Source organism: Molossus molossus, unplaced genomic scaffold (assembly GCF_014108415.1).
Source record: "Molossus molossus isolate mMolMol1 unplaced genomic scaffold, mMolMol1.p scaffold_m16_p_10, whole genome shotgun sequence".
Classification (NCBI taxonomy): domain Eukaryota; kingdom Metazoa; phylum Chordata; class Mammalia; order Chiroptera; family Molossidae; genus Molossus; species Molossus molossus.
The window spans coordinates 57,513,363-57,534,226 of NW_023425345.1; the positions used below are offsets into that span (position 1 = coordinate 57,513,363).

Consider the following 20,864-nt stretch of genomic DNA (forward strand, 5'->3'; position numbering starts at 1 on the left):
AATGTTGGTATTCTTGAATGTTGGTTGTCCCAGAGGCTCCTTACACTATCCTCATTTATTTGGATTATTATTATTATTATTTTTTGTTATTCTGATTGAGTGTTTTTTGTTTCCTTATATTCCAAATGGCTGATTTGATTCTCAGCTTCATCTACTCTACTGTTATTCCCTGTAATATTCTTTATTTCAGTTAGTGTACTATTTATTTCTGACTTGTTCTTTTTTATGCTGTTGATGTTCTCACTAAGTTCATTGAGCGTCCTTATAACCAGTGTTTTGAACTCTGCATCTAGTAGATTTCATGTCGCCATTTTGTTTAGTTCCTTTTCTGGAGTTCTGTTTTTCATTTGCGACATATTTCTTTTATTTATTTATTTATTTATTTTTTTATCCTCACCCGAGGACATTTTTCCATTTTTTTGTTCAGGTAGAGTGGGAGGGAGAGAGAGGAACAGAGAGAGAGGAGAGAAACATCGATGTGAAGGGACACATCGAGCGGCTGCCACCTGCACGACCAACCAGGGCCGGGGACAAACTGCAACCGAGGTACGTGCCCTTAGCGGGAACCGAACCCGGGTCTCTCCAGACCGCAGGCCGACGCTCTAACCGCTGAGCCAAACCGGCCAGGGCGCGACATATTTCTTTGTCTCCTCATTTTGGCAGCCTCCGTGTGTTTATTTCTATGTCTTAGGCAGAATTGCTATATCTCCTAGGCTTGCTAGGGTAGCTTAATGTGGTAGGTGTTCTGTAGGGTCCAGTGGCACAGCCTCTCTGATCATCCAAGCTGGGCATTTGAGGTGCACCCTCTTCCCTATGTGAGCTCTTGTAGTTGAACCTTAATTGCTGTTGGCATGTCAGTGGGAGGCATTTATCGCCAGGTTGGTCAGCTGCAAGGGCTGTCTGCAGTACTGACCACCAACATCCGGCCACCATGGAGGATGATCAGCTAGCTGTGCAGGGGCCACTCCTCAGGGCAAGACTTACTTCCATGGGACTCTGGTACCCACTGAGTTCTCCCCTTGAATGTGTTGCTTATGGGGGTGGTGGTTGGGTGATGATGCTGGTCTGAAGCTATCTATCCATTGGGTGTGCTGGCTCTGGGGCCTCCCAGGAAGTGCAGGCCAAGGTCAGCTGCTGCCTTTGTCCTGCCTGGGGTCACCCGGCATAAGCTATAAAGTGATCTGCAGATGGCTGCTACTTGTGCTGGGCTTGGAGGCTATATGCTGCTTGTTTGAGAGATTTTAGGAAAATCTGAAGCATGAGCCAAGACAGGCCATTTGTATGGAAAAGCCACTGAAAACAGCTTGGGTGGACCTGAAAGTTAGAAGGGGCAGTGCCTCAAGGAATCACCAGGGCGGGGCAAACATTGTGAACCAGGCTGGCTGATCAAGTCTCAGATATGGTGCCCACCTGCTGGCTCTATAGGGAGAGGGCTCATCAAAGAAGTGTCTCTTCCAGTACTTCTGTCTGGGAAGAAAGCTGACCTCTCCCTACCCCAGCTCTTGCTCTGATGCTGGGCAGTTCAGTTTCTCATATGTTTCTGTTGCCTCTTACGCTGCTGCCCCATCTCTGGAGCTCAGAGGGAGTGAACTGAGCAAGTCTGTGCATGGGACTCTAAGAGGAACTTCCTGGGACTCCAGCAGACCTCCATCTCCCTCAGCCTTAATCCCTGTTGGCTTTTATAGCCAGAGTTATGGGGACTTCTCTTCCTGGCACTGGAACTCTGGGGTGGGGGCCTTGGTGTGGGGCTGGGATCCTCCTACCAGTATCACTGTGGCTTCTTCTTTAATTTCCTAGTTGTAGGATTTCCATTCATCCAAATTCCAGGTGGTTCTGCATGATGTTTGTTCTGTAGTTCAGTTGTAATTTTGATGTGGTTGTGGGAGGAAGCGGGTACCACGGTTACCTATGCCACCATCTTGCTGGAAGTTGCCACATACCACTCTTTAAAAGGCTGAAGATTTATACAATCTGAAGAGAAATCAGAGTATCACACGCCACTTTTTAATATACTTGTTTTGGTAGGCAGAATCATTAGTCTTGTTATTTACACTTCTTTGCGGTCAAAACATGTTTGTATAATTAGGAATTCAGTTTTTGGCTACTGTGAAAACCCATGGTGCATTTTATGAACAGTTAAGGATATTATCATTCACACCGTGTTAAGTGCTGATTTAGTGGGTTATAAGACAGATTTGGACCCTGATGGTGCATTCTTAAAGTACAAGAAATGCTTGAAGGAAGAGAATAGCAGGTAAGTAAAGTGATGTTTTTCTCAAAAATAATTTGCTCTTTCTGTGCAACACATTATTCTTTTGAGAACTTTCTTGTTCTATAGAAGAGAAATGTTTACACTCTCTAATTGCTTCTCTTTCTTCTTCTTGTGCCTAAGAGAAGCAGCTACTGAATGGACCCTCACCAGTGGTTTGTTAAATTTCTTTAAAAGGTTTAATTAAACAGCATGTTTAAATGTGAATTGTCAAATTCAAAATATAAAAAATTGGGTGAAATAGGACTGATCTTATATACATGTAATTTTTTTCTCTCCCGTATTTTCATCTGCTCACCACCCCCCCCCCCCCATTATCTCATTATCACTAATGTAATGTATCTACTATGCAGGGTGCAGTGCTACTGGACACACAAGAATATAGGAGTGGCTTCCTGCCTTAGAGTTTATGCACGTTCTCTACTTGGAATGTGTTTCTTGCTATTCTTTTGTTTAGGTAACTGCCACTCATCCTTTAGATCTCAACTTAAAACATCACTTTGTATGAGAAGCTTCATGGACTTTACATGAAGTCATGGACCATGTATATTTTGTACACTTTGGTTCTTTGGAAGGTAGCAGAATGCTTGGTACTTACCAGGAACTCATTAATTGGTGTAAACTGTCTGTCATGGAGCTTTGGATCTAAATGGCAGAAGCAGATATTGAAACACATTTAGAAATATAATGTGCTCTGTTCTGTACTAAAAGCAGTTTGCGTGCACAGAGAAGGAAACAACTCTGCACCAGAGGATAGATGGAGTCCCTTTGCTCTTGTCTGCTGCTTTTTTAAAACTAGTGTGATATTAGTATGTACTTTTCAAGTTAACTTAAAAACATTTGGAATATTGGTTCATGCCAAGAAGTTCCCAACAAAGCTTTCCAAAACAATAAAATTATCCATATTTTTTTCTTGTAGCCTTTTGTTTAAAGTTGTTTTCTCTGAGATGTGTTACAGGATGGTGTGTGGGAGGTAAGTGAGAGGGAAAACTGTGATTCTTGTTTCTATCAATGTAGTCTATTTGAGCAATTATTACCTCTCTGTATTGTATATACAATTATAGAGATATTAATTCCCATTCTTAAAACAATTAGTATAAGTACCAGGTGATGGAAGACTATAAATGAGTACATACATTAATAAATAGATAATATTTATGTTTAATGTTTGTCATGTATATTTGATAAACACACTATTAATTTATCTTAATAATGAAAATTTCATTTATGTTAGGTAATTAGCCTAAAATATTTTCCCCACCTCACATGAGATTTTAAAATTATCTCCAGAAACATATTCTAGAGAGCATGGAAATGATTAGTCTTTAGCTTTATTTTTTTTCTATTGACTGCTTTTATGTTGTCACCTTACTTTGCATTTCTGCAGTAGAATTCAGTGTGAAGATCAGAATTATCTTCTACTCTAGCATATTAGCTGATGCAGTACAAAGTGATTGTATTTAAATAGTATTTCTGGCCTGGCCAATGTGGCTCAGTGGATTGAGAGTCTTCCCATGCAACAAGAGGTCACCGGTTCAATTCCCTGTCAGGGCACATGCTCAGGTTGCAGGCTTGATCCCCAGAAGGGGATATGCAGGAGGCAGCCGATCCATGTTTCTGTGTCTCTCCCTCTCTATCTAAAAATCAATAAAAACATATTTTTAAAAAAGTGTACACATAGGCATTGAATAGAATTAGGGCATCAACTCACTGTGCTATAAGAATGCTAAACTGTCATCTAATATATTATAGCATATTGTATTAGATATAGTGGGCCACTGATTTAATCAGAAATTTAGAGTTTGAGAATTCTAAAAGGACTTTTACCCCATTCTCCACCTAACCTCTTATTTAAATTACTTTTGCCTTAGAATGATTTTTTTTTTATTATAAAGAAAGCACATTTTTACACATGTACAATAAATGTAGAGTTCATTGTATTGTTACAAAGCCAACCCTTATAAAAGCTCTGACTAGGTCAAGAAATGTAACGTTGATAGCATTCAGGAACCTTTGTTCCATCCTTGTCATTACCTAATCCATCCTCCTCAAAGATAAACCATTATCTGGATTTCTGTGCCATTGATTAATTTGTCTTATTTTTGAACCCTATGTAGATTGGATTATATTATATATACTTGTTATATAAGATAATAATATTCTACTGATGAGAGCAATCTATATAATTATAGTTTCCTTTTGGTGTATTATATTCCATTGTTTGAATTTACCACAATTGTTTGTATCTTCTATTGTTAATGAACATGGCCTCCCCTATAGATTTTGGCTATTACAAATAATATTGCTATGAATATTTCTGTATGTATTTCTTGGTGTGATTGTGAATGCATTTTTTCAAATATTGGTGTGTGTGTATATATTTTATGTATATATATATATATATATATATAATTTGAGAGTGTAATTGCTGTTATCTTTGGATCTGTATATATTCAACTTTAGAGGAAAGATAAGGCCTGTTTTCCATAATGGTTGTACTAACGTACTACTCCCAGTCATCAGTGTATGAGGTTTTATTCTTCTATGTCTTACCAATACTTGGTATTGTCAGTCTTCTTAATTCCAGTTATTCTTATGGGTTCTTAGAGCTCTGTTTCATATAGTTGTTGGCTATTTGAGTGAACTCTTTTGTGAAACACCTATTCAAGTGTCTTCCTTATTTTCTTTCTATTGGGTTACATATCTTTCTTATTGATTTATAGAAGTTCTTTATACTAGTATGAATATGAGTCATTTGTCTATCATGTGTGGCAACTTGCTTATACACTGCATCTTGCCTTTTCATTGGCTTTATGTCTTTTGACGAATTGAAGTTCCTTTTAATGTACTTTATCAGTTTTTATATTATTAGTTCTTTGTGTTCAAGAAATAATTTTCCACCTTTGAAAGCATTCAACATTTCATATTGTGATATTTTATTTGATTAAGGAGGTTTCCTTCTCTGTATAGCTTGAGAAGAGTTTTTATTATGAGTGGGTATAAATGATATCAAATTCTTTTTTATAATCTATTACAATGAACATGTGATTTTTCTCCTTTGTTATAATGTGGTGGGTTATATCGATTTTTTTTTTTTTAACAGATAAATTTAACTTGATTATTATTAACTTGATCCCTTTTACATATAACTAGATTTGGTTTTCAGATACTCTAGGATTTTGACATCCATGTCTTGAGTCATAATTTTCCTGTCTTTAAAATCCTTGTCTAGTTTTATATCAGGTTTATGCTGGCCTTATAAAACTATTTGGGTAGTGTTCCTTCATTTTTTTCTTTTCTAAAAAAAAATTTCCATAAGATTTCTATTGCTTTCACACCCCAGTGTTGGGTAAAATTCACTAGTGAAGTAATCTACAATGGGAATTTTCTTTATGGACAAGTTTTTATTATGGATTCAATAGGACTATTTTGATTTTCTGTTTCTTCTTGTATATGTTTTAGTAAGTTGAATTTTTCTAGGAATTTGTCTATTTCTTATACATTTTCAAATTTATTGGTATAGTATTATTTTTAATTTCCTCTTAGGATGTATTAAAAGTTTGGAGAATTAGTTATGATTTCTCCTTTATCATTCATAATATTGGTTATTTCTGCTCTTTTTTTCCTTGCTTAGTCTTACCTGGCATTTGTTCATTTTTTTCTTTTCTAAGAACTAACTTTTGACTTTGTTGATTTTCAATTTGTTTTTTAGTTTTTGATGTTTTGATGTCATTTATTTCTGCTCTTTGCTTCCTTTTACTTTCTTAGGTTTAACTTGCTTCTTTTTTCCATTTTTTTGAAGTGATGATCATCTCTTTGATTTTCAAACTGCCTTTTATAGATATAAATTTTCTCCACAAGGTTGTCTCATCTTTGGCTTTAGGGACTCCCACAAGCTGACACCTGAGTCTTCATTATATGACTTAAGGCATCTTTGATAACTTTTTTGCTTATATATGTAAGGCACTGGAATACAAGATACACTAGGCTTACCTTGTACGTTTGTTTTCTTAAACTTGGATATATGCCATTTCTCCAAGAAGACCTGGTGTCTTTTAATGAGAAGTGATATTTAGAGACCACAGACTGGGTTCTGGGGTCTGGTTCTACTTGGTTAGTTATTGTTTCTATATATTACTTTGCTGTTTCTTTGAAAACACAAAGAGCTGTATGTATTTCACTTTAGAATGATTTTTTTCCTACTCTTGAGGTTTCAAGGGGCAAGGATAAATATATAGTAAGAGGGGTCTTATGTACCTTTCTGTAGGTTAGCTTGATACCTTTAGGAAAACTTATATTATTTTGAGTTATGTTTCACTATTCATAAATACTTTTTCTCTGAAAAATGTCCATTGAGTTATATATATGATAGACTCTTGTTGTAACCAAAGTTTAATTTGAAACTAGGAAATTACCTTTCTATTTACTCCTTTTCCACACATATTTTTAAAGAAAAATTATAAACTGTGTAGTAATTTATCTTAAATTACTTCAGTTCTTTATTCTTTTGTAGAATTATATATCTCTTGGAAGATAATGTAAACTAGTTTTGTTTGTTACTAAGTCTAAAACCAAATAGATGAATCTCAAAAAAGAAAAGTAAACAAGTTCAAAATTGACTGCATAAGTTAAGAAAGTCATTTGAGCCCAGCCGATGTGGCTTAGTGGTTGAGCATCGACTCATGCACCAAGAGGTCTCCGGTTCAATTTCCTGTCAGGGCACAAGCCCAGGTTGTGGGCCAAATCTCCAGAGGGGGGCATGCAGGAGGCAGCCAGTGGATGTTCTCTCTCATTGATGTTTCTATCTCTTCTTCTCCCTTCCACTGTCTCTAAATATCAATAAAGAAAAAGAACTTTAAAAAAAATCCATTTGTTTATAAATATTTATGAAAGGTTCTGCATTAATCCTAGTTAGGTTTATTTACATATTCTACTTCTGGTAGTTAATTTGTTTGTTTTTAATACAAAGGGATTTTGCAAGGACTATTTGTTTTTTGTTTTTTTGAGGGGGTATTTTCACTCTACCACTGCCAGAAGTCTGGGTTTAATATCCTTATGTACTGCTGTAGGTAACATCATGTAGTACATACCTTTGTCGTAGGCTCATTACATTGTAGTATACTAGCCAGTTTGTTTTGCTGTCTCTTGGTTAGGATAGGAATGATGTGTATTGTTCTCTATGTGCAGAATCTAGAAGAGTGTCTTTTACATGACAAGGTTTAAATAAATATTTGATAAATTTGTTTTGAGCCCTATAAATGATATATAATTGATGGTGGAGCAACAATAGATATTAAGGTTTATATACGATAAATTTTATGAATAATGTATATTAGTGCTTGGTCCAGAGATGATGGGAAATGGAATTTGTTTCATACCTTGCCAGACATTTGGTAGAAGTGACTTCCTGTTTTTCATTGAACTGCTGTTTTGGATTTTTTTATTTATTCATATAGCTAACTGAGTTGACAGTATTAATTCAGTGCAAATAATTTTATTAAATGTCTACCATGAATTAGTGCTGGATAGTCAGAGCAGTTAAACAGTCTCTGTCCTTGGGGTGAATTGGATCGTAAGGACAAATAATTACAATGCATTGTAATACATAGAGTGAGGAAGTGTATGTTACATTCTTTTTTGATCTTTAATTTCTTGGGTTTATTTTTTTATTGAGATATAATTGACATATACTTGTATAAGCTTAATATATGTACAATGTGATGATTCGATACACCGATATATTGCAAAATGGTTACCACAATAGGGTTAGTAAAATTTCCATTATCTGATCTAATTACTGTTTCCTTTCTGTGGTGAGAACATTTAAGATCAACTCTCTTAGCAACTTCAGATACATAATACAGTATTACTAATTAAGTTGCCATGCTATACACTAGATCCCCCAGAACTTATTCATTTTATAACTGGAATTTTGTCCCCTTTGACAAACATTTTCTATTTGCACCACCACCCCCAACCCCACCAGCCTTGGCAACCATTATTCTACCCTCTGTTTCTATGAGTTCAGTTTTCTGAGATTCCACATATAAGTGATATCATATAGTCTTTGTATTTCTCTGTCTGACTTATTGCACTTAGGATGATGACCTCAGGGCCATCCATGTTGTCACAAATGGTGGGATTTTCTTCTTTTTTATGGATGAAAAATAGTCCGTTATATATATAGTATTGTGTTTTCATCAACATTGAGACAAGACCCTCCACCCACCAAAAGAGTATGACTTGCTGAAGGCTCTGATGATGGTTAGCATTTTTTTTGCAATAAAGTATTTTTAATTAAGGTGTGCACATTGTTTTCTTAAAACACAAAATTATTGCACCCTTAATATAGTACAGGATAGTGTAAACATAACTTTTTAATACACTTAAGTTAAAAGTCAGCTTAGCTTGGGTTAACCTTATTTGGTTATATCAAAGAAACCAAATGACATCCCTTTAAAGCCCAATTAAAGTATTTTCACTGGCATTTATATGTGAAATGCCTTTTATACTTGCAGAAAAAGAAATGTTTTTGGAACTCCAGGAAATGACTAAAAATCTACCGATTTGTTGGTTTTGGTTTTGTTAGCTATTTTAAGGCAGAATTATTAGTGAGACTATTAGAGACTTCTGAATACATGTAGTTACTAAAGGAGTTCTGCTTGGAGGTTTTGTTAATTTAAATGTTCAAAAGAAAAAGACTCGATGAAACATTTTCTAAGACTTTCAAAATAAAAATAAGTATAAAACTAATACATGTTTGTTGTAAAAATGGAAAATTATAGAAACACAAAGAATATTTTATATGTAATGTCCTATCATTTGCTTTTTTCACCTCGTGTTCTTGTGGTCTTCTTTCTAGTTTAGTATCTCTAGATCTATCTCAGTTTTTAAAATGCTGTATGGTATTTCATTTTATGTCTGTAATCTAGTTTAAGCAAGCTCCTAATGATGGACATTAAGATTGTTTCCAGCCCAGCTGGTGTGGTTTGGTTGAGCATTGACCCATGCACCATGGGGTGGCCAGCTCGATTCCCGGTCAGGGCACATGCCCAGGTTGTGGGCCAAATCCCCAGTGGGGGCATGTATGAGGAGGCCAGTCAATATTCTCTCTCATTGATGTTTCTATCTATCTCTCCCTCTCCCTTTCTCTCTAAAATCAATAAAGAAAAAAAAATTTTTCTTTAATTGTTTCCAGTTTTTCTATCGTATCTATTACTTTGTTGGGTGTGTTTATTTATATATCTTTGTGCATTTGTAGAAGTATATATGTGGAATAATTCTTAGCTTTGAAATCGTTGGATGGAAGCATATGTATTTTAAGTTGTCTTCCAAAAAAATGTTATGATTTATATTCATATCACAAAAATGTATGAGAATACCTGTTTTCCTCATGCTCACCAGTGTTGGGTATTAGCACACTCTTTATTTTTTGCCAGTGTAGTAATGAAAAAACTGATATCTAATATTATTCATTAAAAGCAGATTTAAGCCTCTTCAAATTTTGAACAATTCCAATTCTTTAACCCTGTTCTTGCTATTTCTCTTCACTTGGAATATTTTCTTCTAACATTTTTCTCTGATCCTTTATTATTTTTCAAGGCCATGTCAAAATCTGATTTTTTTTTTCACTATTGGATTTCTCAGTAACCTCAGCCTAAAATGATCTCTCCCTCCTAATAATTTTAATGCTTTATTTTCCACTTATCACAATTTTATACCACTCCTAATACATAACGATTTTCTTTTTGTAGGATTTCCAGATTCACGGGATGGCTAAACATTAATGGAAAGAGAAGCATAAACCTATCTTCTTTCACAATGGAGGCAGGTTTGGCAGATGGAGAACCTGACCGAACTTCGGTGAGTGGTTCAAATACAGCATAATAAGGTACTATCATGTACAGCTATAAAGCGTTTGATGTAAGCCATGATTTTATTTAAAAAATGTATTTAAAACAAATTAAAAAAATAATTTTGCAATAATACTTAAATTCCTCGATTGATATGAAAATTACAGATAGTTTAAATCCTGTCAGATCACTATCTAGTCAGTTTTCTGATTTTTCTGCCCCATCTCCTCCCTCTTTTCCCTTGCCTTCCCAGCCGTATAATGTAAGATGTACTGATATAATAGTTTGTGTTTGTTTTTCCAAAAAAACTTTCTGCCTTAGGGAAATCAAGAGAATTTCACTAAATTGAGGAAATTAAATGCCTCCAAATCTTACATCACATGAAGGTATGAGCAGGCGGAGGGAATAAGAATTAAGAATTAAGAGCAGTAGCCACATATATTCTTTTTATTAAAGTATAATGATTTAATACACATTGCTGCCTTGTGATTGTGATTGAATTGTATTAGGAAATTAAAATAAATAAGTAGGACTAATGGTTAAGTATACCTTACCAATAAGTAAAAAATAAAATCCACCAGCAGGGTAGATTAAATGATGATTTGTCATCGTACAAACTTTGTCCCATGATAATTTCATTTTCAATTTTCCTGTAGCATTTTTGAGAGACTCCATTAAATACTGATTTATATACTCTTTATTAGGAAGGTTTCTATTACCTAAAAGTAAGGATACTAACAGCATAAAATGTCAGTTTGGTAGCTCTGATTTGTTAGGTGGAAGATTCTTTGACAAATTTGTATTTTTGGAATAATGTGAAGGTCAAATTGTCTATCTTTCACATTGCTATGGAATTGAGAGTCACTAGAATATTGAGATGTTTGTAAATTTTAACTTAGTGAATGTCCTTTGTTCAGGCTGAAATGTAGGAACAGTCTAATGATTGACAGCAAAATGCAATTTTGCTTGCCTGTATTAATTTGGTCCCAACCTTTCTTGAATTTCTGCTTCAGACTTGCTTTAGTTTCTTAAGTGGTCAAAAAAAAGTTAAACTTTAAAATGATAACTTGTTAATAGAGAATAAAATGGACAGGGGAATAGCTTGATTTTTTTTTTTTTTTTAATCTTCACCAGAGGACATCCCTCCATTTTTTGTTCAGGTAGAGTGGGAGGGAGAGAGAGGAACAGAGAGAGAGAAACATCGATGTGAAAGGAACACATCGAGTGGCTGCCACCCTCACGACCAACCAGGGCCGGGGACAAACTGCAACCGAGGTACGTGCCCTTAGCGGGAACCGAACCCGGGTCTCTCAGGACCACAGGCCGACGCTCTAACCGCTGAGCCAAACTGGCCAGGGCAATAGCTTGATTTTTGAAGGTTATTGTCATGATGATTGTAAATGGAAAACTGATGGTAAGTTATTTTATTTTACCTATAATTTCAGAAAAAAAGTTAAGATTAGAGCCCTGTCTTAGAATATAGTGTTTACTTTTCCATAAATAGCATCTTATTTAAAGCTAATGGACTATCTTAAGTTCTCTTAGTTGAAATATTTAAAATCTCTTAGTGATAATAAAAATGCTAGTGATAACAACAGTTGCTATTTTCTAAGTCTATAGTTTGTCAGACTATCTTCATAGCAGCCATTAAAGGTAGATTTTTGTTTATCCTCACTTGTATAGATAGGGAAATAGGTCGAGGGAGGTTTATTATCTTCTCTAAACGCTCACAATTTAAGTGGTGGAACTGTCTGTATTGACTACATACCTGTCTTTCTGAATAGAATTGCTTAAAATGTATTGTTACTTTTTAAAATATCTAAATAGATAGTACTAAATTCTATACCAGAATACCTGCACTATATTAATAAAGTTTTAATCATTTTTTATCCTAAATTCTGTTGTATTGAGAGGTTGGAGCAAGTTATTTAAAAAGCAGTGAGCATTTTTTTCTACCTGTTCATTAAATTTCTTCAATGAAATATTGTAGCTTATTTTGTAGAGAATACCAATAATTTCAGTATGAAGTATTGAAATATTCTGTATTTGAAACTAATCTTGAGGTCCACTTTTGAGTTACTCATTTATGAAATGTCACCTTTGAACTACATGGCTAAGCTAGTTACTGTTTAGATTTAGAGAAGTGAGCTAAGAGCATGGGCTCTGTAGACATTTAACTGTGTGTTAAAATCTGAGCTCTGTCGCTCAGTTGTATAACCTGAGTAATTAATTAAATTCTCCAGGTTTCCAGTTTCCTCATTTATTAAAAAAAGATATTAGTAATATCTACCTTTGAGTTGTTTTCAGTTTTAATTGAGATAATATATATAAAGTGCCTGTTACAAACCTATGCACTTCGAATACTATACTTTCAGGGATCATTTCTGTAGTTTGTTACAAACCTATGTACTTTGTAAACATTCAGTAAATGAAATCTACTGTTATTGTTAATATAAGTATTAATATTAAGACTTCTCTCCAAAAAGATAAATAATTAGAAGGCAGGAGAGGCAAAAAAAACACACTGAAAAAAAATAAACCCATGGCTATTCAGTAATTTTGTCTTTACACTTTCTTTGATTCTCAGTTTTTCTTCCTGAGTATTGGGGCAAATGTTTTATTTCAGTTACATCTATTTTTGGGAAGACTAGGTAGAGAGACAGATTGATAAGGCAATAACAGCATTTACTAAGTGCTGAGTGAGGGATATAAACAAGGCATAGATCACAAGCTGTGAAAACTGGGTGGTTGCTATACACTGGGGTAGTAAGAGGAGCTTTCTTAAAAGAGCATAAACTTTTTGAATAGTACAGGTAATAGGGATTAAAGATTGAAAATGAATAGGAAGAGCATTCTAGGAAGGGAGAATAGCAGGAGGCAAGGCTAAATGGGGAATTAATTGCTCAAGATTTATTTGAGGGAAAATGAGTAGAAAAATTGACTAAGGTAGATTAGAAAGGAGTGGTGGTGTTCACAGAAACCAGGATCAGTGTGGCAGGTAGAGACTAAATTTGTGGAGGTTTTGAGAGCCAGACCAGGGATTTTCAACTTGGTTCTGTAGGCAACGGTATGTCATAGAATATTTTTATGTAGTTGGATAAGATGAATCTGGAAACAGGATATAAAATGATTTGGAGGAGAGATAGAGATATTAATTAAGCCCTGGCCGGTTTGGCTCAGCGGTTAGAGCCTCAGAGAGACCCGGGTTCCGTTCCCGCTAAGGGCACGTACCTCGGTTGCAGTTTGTCCCCGGCCCTGGTTGGGTTGTATGGGTGGCAGTCACTCGATGTGTCCCTTTCACGTTAATGTTTCTCTCTCTCTCTCTCTCTCTCTCTCTCTCTCTCTCTCTCTCCCTCCCTCCCTCCCTCCCTCCCTCCCTCCCACTCTATCTGAACAAAAAATAGGAAAAAAAATGTCCTCGGGTGAGGATAAAAAAAAATTTAATAAAGATACTATTATAATAGTTTTAGTGTGAAGTTGTGAAAGCTTGGACTCAGTCTGACTTTAGTGTCTATTCATTTGCTTTTCTTCTTTCACATGAGATTAATCTTTCTATTTTTTAAAAAATTTATTTGCTTATTTATTATTCCAGTTGTTATAGTTCTATTTTTGTGGTAGTATTGTTAGTCTTAGGTAGTAAATATTGAAAAATATGGATTTAATCTCTCTATATGTGGTACTGATACCTGAGAGATGAGGGGGCCAGATCCCTCCAAGACTCATGGGCAGGAGGTTCTTGGGGTGCAGTTGGAATAAATATATCCAGAAGCCCCCACGGGAGGATGAATGATTTTTATTGGCGTGGAATTATATTTCTGGGATTGTAGCGTCCTGGTTCCCTCATTCCTGTCCTGGAAGAAGAGCAGTTGTGGATTCAGCAAAGCTAGAAATAGGGCCAGAGACCAGAGTGTCCTGTCCATTCCATGATGCAGCTGGGTCCAGATCAGGATTAGTCTAGATTTAGTCCATTAATCCATTGTATGGAGTCCACATGGCCGTGAGCCACACAGCAAGTGCAGGGCATGGGAGCCCCATAAGCCCGGAGTCTGGCAGGGATAGCAAGAGAGAGAGAAAAACTTTTTTTGTCCAGGAGGTTAAATATTCATATTTCTCCAGCTTGCAGTGGCCACGGCTTTTCTGGCCACTGACTTGCTCCTGGGTGTGACGTCCTGGGTAGGCACCTCCCATGTTACTCAGACCTTGGTGGGCATACATCTAAACTGCCTTTGTCCAGTCCTTTTTCCCATCGATCAGTGGGGCATAGACCTGGAGTGTTAAACTATAGCTTTCTGGCAAAGCTGTATAAATGGCATGCCTATATTATCTGGTCTTCCCTTTATTCCTTTCCAATTAAATAATAACCAGATTGTTGCAAAGGTATCAGTACTAAATATACTTCAGAACACAAGTGTACATTTAAGGTCTTAAAACATTTTGTGAAAGTCCAGAATTTATATCACTTTAGAAATAAACCACTAAGAAATGCTTAAAGTGTAGGAGTCAACTTTCTATTAATAAATTGAGATAGACTAAACTGAAATAATCCTTTTAGATTTAAGAAATTGAATATATTAAACTCGTTACATCTTTTGAATATCTTATATACTATTTCTCTTACCAGAGGAAACTGCTTTAAAGGTATATTAGAAGTCAAAATCTTTTGTTGTACTAAAAATTGATTTTTAGAAGAGTAAAAGTTTTAAAAATTTGTATGAATCTTGCTAGTATCTATCTCTAGTATCTTCTAGAGAATTGAGGAAATCTTTCTTGAGATTCTAATTTAAATTGAGTACTTTGAATCAAAGGCTTTTAGAAGTGAAAGTAACTGCAAAGATGATTTTAGTTCAGTAATCCTCAAACTGTAGTAAATGAGTGTCTTCCTAATGGGCGGAGGATCAAGCTTTGTGAAACTTTGATTTTTACATACTTACTAAGGTGTTTATTAATCACTGTGATTTGGTGGTCATAAAGTAAAATTGTTATGTTAGAGTTCATTGAGAAATTGAAGTCATATTCTAAGAAGTGTGGCTAATATATGTAACATTTGGTAATAGTATACAGCAGAATATGGGCAAGCAAATTAATGGAATTGCCTCAGTTTTTGGTAACATCAAGTATTATTTTGAGTGGGTCACAGTTCTTAAATGTTGCTATTTTTGTAATAAATACTGTTAGTTTAGCTTCATCATTATATTATTATTGATTTAGTATATTGTGTCTTGTTAGTCATAGCATATTTGTAACGACAGTATTTTTGGTGTACAATTTTTCAGTAATTGGCCTGTAAGACATGTATGTATTTAAGCCCATTATAAGTTATCCATATGCCAACTACCAATCTTCCCAAAGTATTATTGTACAGTGGCACTGGATTGTTTATATTGCATCCTCCCCACCCCACCTGGGGCTCCCCGGGAAGTGGGAATGGATAGAAAAGAATTGTGAAGTCTCTTGTCTCATCTATAATAAATGGATCTTAGTCAAAGAGGTTACCAAATCTAGTGCATATTCTCACCTAATATTTAAATTTTTTTTTATCCTCACCTGAGGACACTTTTTTGCATTTATCTTCAGATAGAGCGAAAGGGAGAGAGCGGGGAAGAGAGAGAGAGAGAGAAACATCTATGTGAGAGAGACACATCAACTGGTCTCCACACTCATGACCCCAACCGGAGCCGGGGACAAACTGCAACCAATGTACGTGCCCTTAGCGGGAACCAGGATTTTCTGGTCCATGGGCAAACGCTCTAACCGCTGAGCCAAACTGGCCAGGTCTAAATATTTTTTGAAACCAGCCTACTAAGTGTTTGTCTAATGTTTAAATACTTCAGGATTGCCTCAGTAGAGGCCTATTTGCTTTTCTTCCAGTTTAACAACGATTATACTATTAGTAGGGCCTTTGCAAATCTCTCCTGTGGCTACTTTTCCCCTTTAGTCTTTGTGGGAGATTTAGAGATTATTTAGTCTGATGATTTGCCTAATGTAAGTATTCCATCTACAGTATTCCCCAACAGCTGGCTGTCCATGCTTGGCATGGTCACATGTACTTGTAGGTAACCCAGTGTCTCAAAAGGCAACTGAAATTATTATACTTAAACTGAGATAGATTTCTTCATTAAATTTTACTGTTGATCATTATGCTTGTTTCCTACTGCTGCTGTAGGAAGTTACCACAAAGTCAGAGGCTTAAAACAACACAAATTGGTTATCTTTCAATTCTAGATATCCGAAGTCTAAAAGCAGCCTGGAGGCCCTGAGGGGAGAATCCATTACCTTGCTTTTATCAGTGTCTGGAGGTTGCATTCATTCATTGGCTCATGGTCCCTTCCTCCCATCACTTCAACCTCTGGCTTTTGTTGTCACATTTCCTACTACTCATTTTGACCATCTTGCCTACCTCTTAAAAGGACCCTTGTGATTATGTTGGGCCCAGTCAGATAATCCAGGATACCTGCCCTATATCAAGATCCTTAACTTTAATCACATCTTCAAAGTTGCTTGTATCATGTAAGATAACATTCACAGGTCGCAGGGATTGGGATGTGGAAATCTTTGGGAGGCTGTTATGCTGCCTATCATAGTTGTAGTACTAACCTCTGGTGCTTCCCAGTCTAGTGAAGTGGGTCCTTTGGCTGGATAATGCAAAATCTGTGGTTAGGTGGGGCATCTCACCTGGGGAGTTTTCAGTTAGAATTGAGGTCTTAAATTGTGTAATTATTAGGTTGCAGAGATCTTCTTATGTAAAGTAATACAATAACTAGAAATGTTAGTCACCAATTTATTACCTATGTACTCATTCTTTCTTATATTAAATAGCTTCACCTTCCCAAAAGTTACTTGCTGATTGTAACAGTTTATATTAACCACACAATCAAGAGTGTTAATAGAAGTTATTTTCTTAAAATTTATATATATATATATATATATATATATTTTAGCAAATCCCAGGTATATCATTTCATTCATTAGTATTTCAGCATATATCTCTAAAATACAAACCTTTCTTTAAAACTTTAACCATAAATACCATTATTCTAAAAATGAGTAAATCTTTAATATAATTAAACAAGTAATCAATACTTAAAATTCTCTGCCTGCCTCAAATATTCTTTTATAGACTTTGTGTTGAACTTGGTTGATAAGTCACTTAAGTCTCTCTTAATCTTTTAAGCCTCCCACCCATCTGGGTTTTTTTTGTTTGTTTGTTTTTTATCCTCACCTGAGGACATTTTTCCATTTTTTGTTCAGATAGAGTGGGAGGGAGAGAGAGGAACAGAGAGAGAGAGAGAGAGAAACATCGATGTGAAAGGGACACATCGAGTGGCTGCTACCCGCACGACCAACCAGGGCCGGGGACAAACTGCAACCGAGGTACGTGCCCTTAGTGGGAACCGAACCCAGGTCTCTCTGGACCACAGGCCGACGCTCTAACCGCTGAGCAAAACTGTCCAGGGCTGTTCTTAATTTTCAATTTTTAATTTTTATTTTTGATATATTGAAGAAATCAAGTAGTTCGTCCTATAGAGTTCCCCACAATATGGATTTTTCCCATGGTGATTGTTTAATATGTTCTTCAGTCACTTATCTTTTTTACAGATTAGTCATTAGAATTAGACATTTGCTTATATTCAGGTTCAATTTTTTTCTTTTGACAATAATATTTCATTGATAGTGTTGTGTGTTACCATCAGGAGTCATATAATTATTGTGATAATAGCAGCTATTGATGACTGTTGCCTAGATCTGTTCATTCAAGAGGGGTATAAATTAATATTCTGACTGGCTTAGAAAAATGGGAGCTGGAGAGAATGACTGACTAGCTGCTACCTTAAAGCAAGCAAACCAACCAACCTACATTTTGTTAAGTGTTTAGTCTTTCTGCCATTTTACAACTTTATTGAACCTTCTACTAAGGGGAGACATTTAATAAAAGGATAAAGCCATGTGATAGGTATGTTTTATGCTATATTAACTTCTGAAAGTTACAAGTTAGCAGTATTTAAATATTTGTAATGTTTGAACTACCCAAGTGGGAAAATATTGCTCAATATTTCCTGTTGTAGGGGCACTTAATTCTTTCTTATATCTTTACTTTTTTGGACTTATTAGAGGTTGTTCTTATTCTTATTAAAGGCTTGGATAATGTAAAAAATTTGCCGCTATAAGATGAGCATCTTTAATAAATTTCAGGAACTGGATTGGAGAAAGAGTTAGTTTTTAAAAAGTAAAAGAAATAACCAGTCCTCTACACAGTATATCAGCAGAATTGTAAGCCAGAATTTTTTTCTGTTTCCATTATGCTTGGAGATCTTTCAGACCCTATCATAGAATCTGTGAGGTAAAAATTATGTTTGTAATAAATGATGATATTTGATGTTATTTGCCTTTTTTTCTCATTCTCATGAGTGTATGGTGGTGCACTTTTTCAGAGACTGTATGAGATGTGATGATGTCATTGCTCTGTTAAATAATGGAGTGTGTGCTTGTGTATTTTTGTTTTCATACTTTCCTAGTTTAATTTTTTTTAAGTGGTATTTTTAAAATATAATAAACTTAATTTTTTAGAATAGTTTTAGGTTTACAGTAAGCTCTCACTTAACATGTTGATAGTTTCTGTGACTTTAAGCAAAATGATGTATAACAAAACCAGTTTTACCATAGGCTAATTGATACAAACAAGAATTAAGTTCCTGTGGGGGGTCTCATGAACATTATACCATGTTGAACAAACCACATTATTTCAAGACCTGCTGTACAGAAAAATTGTGAACATAGTACAAAGTTGCCGTGTACCTTTATCCCCAATTTTTCCTATTATTAGCACCTCAGTATCCTGTATTTCATACAGTTAATGAATTTATATTGATACATTAGTAACTGAAGTTCATACTTGATTTAGATTGCCTTAGTTGTTATCTAATGTTCTTTTTCTGTTCTAGTATCCCACCTAGACTAGCACATTACATTAGTCAGCATTCTTCCTTATTGTCCTCTGGCTGTGATAGTTTCTCTGGGTCTACTTGTTTTTGACGACCTTGATAGTGTTGAGAACTACTGGGATTTGTTTGATGTTTTTGTCATAATTGGATTTGGCTTATGGGTTTATGGGAGGAGACCACAAAGGTAAATAATATTTTATCACATTATTATTAAGAATATATACTATCAACATGACTTTACTACCTTTGATGTTGATCTTGATCACCTAGTTGAGATAGTGAATTTCTCACTTTTAATTTTCATACAACAAATATAATCCACATAAACAACATCTCTTTGGAGTCCTCAGTAGTTTCTAGGAGTATAAAGGAATCTGGAAACCCAAAAGTTTGAGAATTGCTTGCTTAAACCTTCAGCAACTAACACATAAGGAAGAATAAACTACCTCATAAGAAGAGAGAGACCCAGGTGATGAGAGTGGAATGAAGGAGTGATGACCAAGATAAAATTCACCTATTTTATAATTGTACCTAGCATTAAGACGTGATGTATACCTTCAAGGAGTTTTTTGTTTTTGTTTTATTTCTTTTTTCATGTTGACATTTAAAAGATATCTGTTGAATGCCAACTTATTTTGTTTTTATTAGGTTTTAATATTTTGTCTGATTTATATCATCAGCAAATAATTTTTTTCTTTCTTTTTAAGTCCTCTACAGCTGAGCCTGTGGTTTTGTGTATCTATGTCTAAGGGTGAGAGTTGGGGCAGTCTATAGCTTTTCTTATTTTTCCAGAAATTTACCCTTTTTTTTTTATAGGTTTCAAATTTATTTAAGATTTAATATTTTTTTATTTAAAAATCCATCATGTCCTCTTCTGGGGTCTTCTATTTTGTAAATGTACTTTTGCTTCTATCTTCCATCTCTAAATGTTTTTCTTAATTTTTGTTCCAGTTCACTCATTTATTATTGTACCATTTTTTTTTTTTTTTTTGCTGTTCAAACCAGCTGTATACTTATTTCACCGTACTATTCTTATACCCAATATTTCTAGTTAATTTGTTTATGATTGCTTGGTTATGCTTTATTTTTACAATATTCTCCCATATCCTTATTATGATTATTCTAAGTTTGGTTCATTATTTTTTACTCCTACCATAATTTTTCAGTTTGTTTGTTTTCCATCTTGGGCTCCTTCGGACATTAATTACTTTTGTTCATGAGCTTATACTTTCTTAGAAATAATATTCTCCTGGGAATATTAACTGCCTTGTCTTATACTGTCCTAGATAAAAAGGTAAGGGCACAGGGACTCTTTTGTTCAGTATAGGGAATATATGTGTTAGGGTAGAGAACCTCTTGTTAAAATTGTTGCTTCATCATTCTTCATTTTCCCCTTCCATGCTGAGGTTCTGTTTCTAATAGAGATTGTTTTGTATTTGTGCTGTATCGTAGTTCTTTTCCACATGCTGCCTCCTTAGTTGTAATCACTTGGCTCATTTGGGGGAAGGGCTGTGTAAGGTAGTGGTCAGCCTCTTCTGCACGTATGTGCGTACTGCAGCTGCACATGTGCGCAGTTTAGAAACAAGTCTTTGGAACTGTGTTTAAGGCCTCTGGTTAGTTTTAAATAATTTTCTGCCTTGGTGGTAAAGACAGGATGGATAGTGATCTGTCCATTATTACAAAGAGATAATGGCACAGAAAGAAGGCTCCCAATCCTCCTTTCTACCCCCAGCCCCCTTACCTTTCCTCCATTTGTGGTACTAGACTCTTCTGCTCTAATGTTGCTTCCCATTGGAAGGGTAT

The 20,864-nt window shown here is 35.3% G+C and overlaps 1 protein-coding gene across 16 annotated transcripts in view; it reads left to right on the forward strand.

Annotated features, from left to right (window-relative positions):
* Positions 1-20,864, forward strand: part of OSBPL8 (oxysterol binding protein like 8) — a 152,024-nt gene that overhangs the window by 31,230 nt on the left and 99,930 nt on the right. For 8 of the 16 annotated variants that reach the window (XM_036252585.1, XM_036252589.1, XM_036252582.1 and 5 more), the window contains one exon: positions 10,024-10,132. In XM_036252585.1, the coding sequence (XP_036108478.1) occupies positions 10,110-10,132 (23 nt within the window). In that variant the 5' untranslated portion in view covers positions 10,024-10,109. Of the gene's footprint in view, positions 1-1,314; positions 3,243-10,023; positions 10,133-10,443; positions 10,509-20,864 lie in introns of those variants that run through there. The other 8 variants (XR_004958357.1, XM_036252578.1, XM_036252580.1 and 5 more) reach the window with 5 other exon arrangements.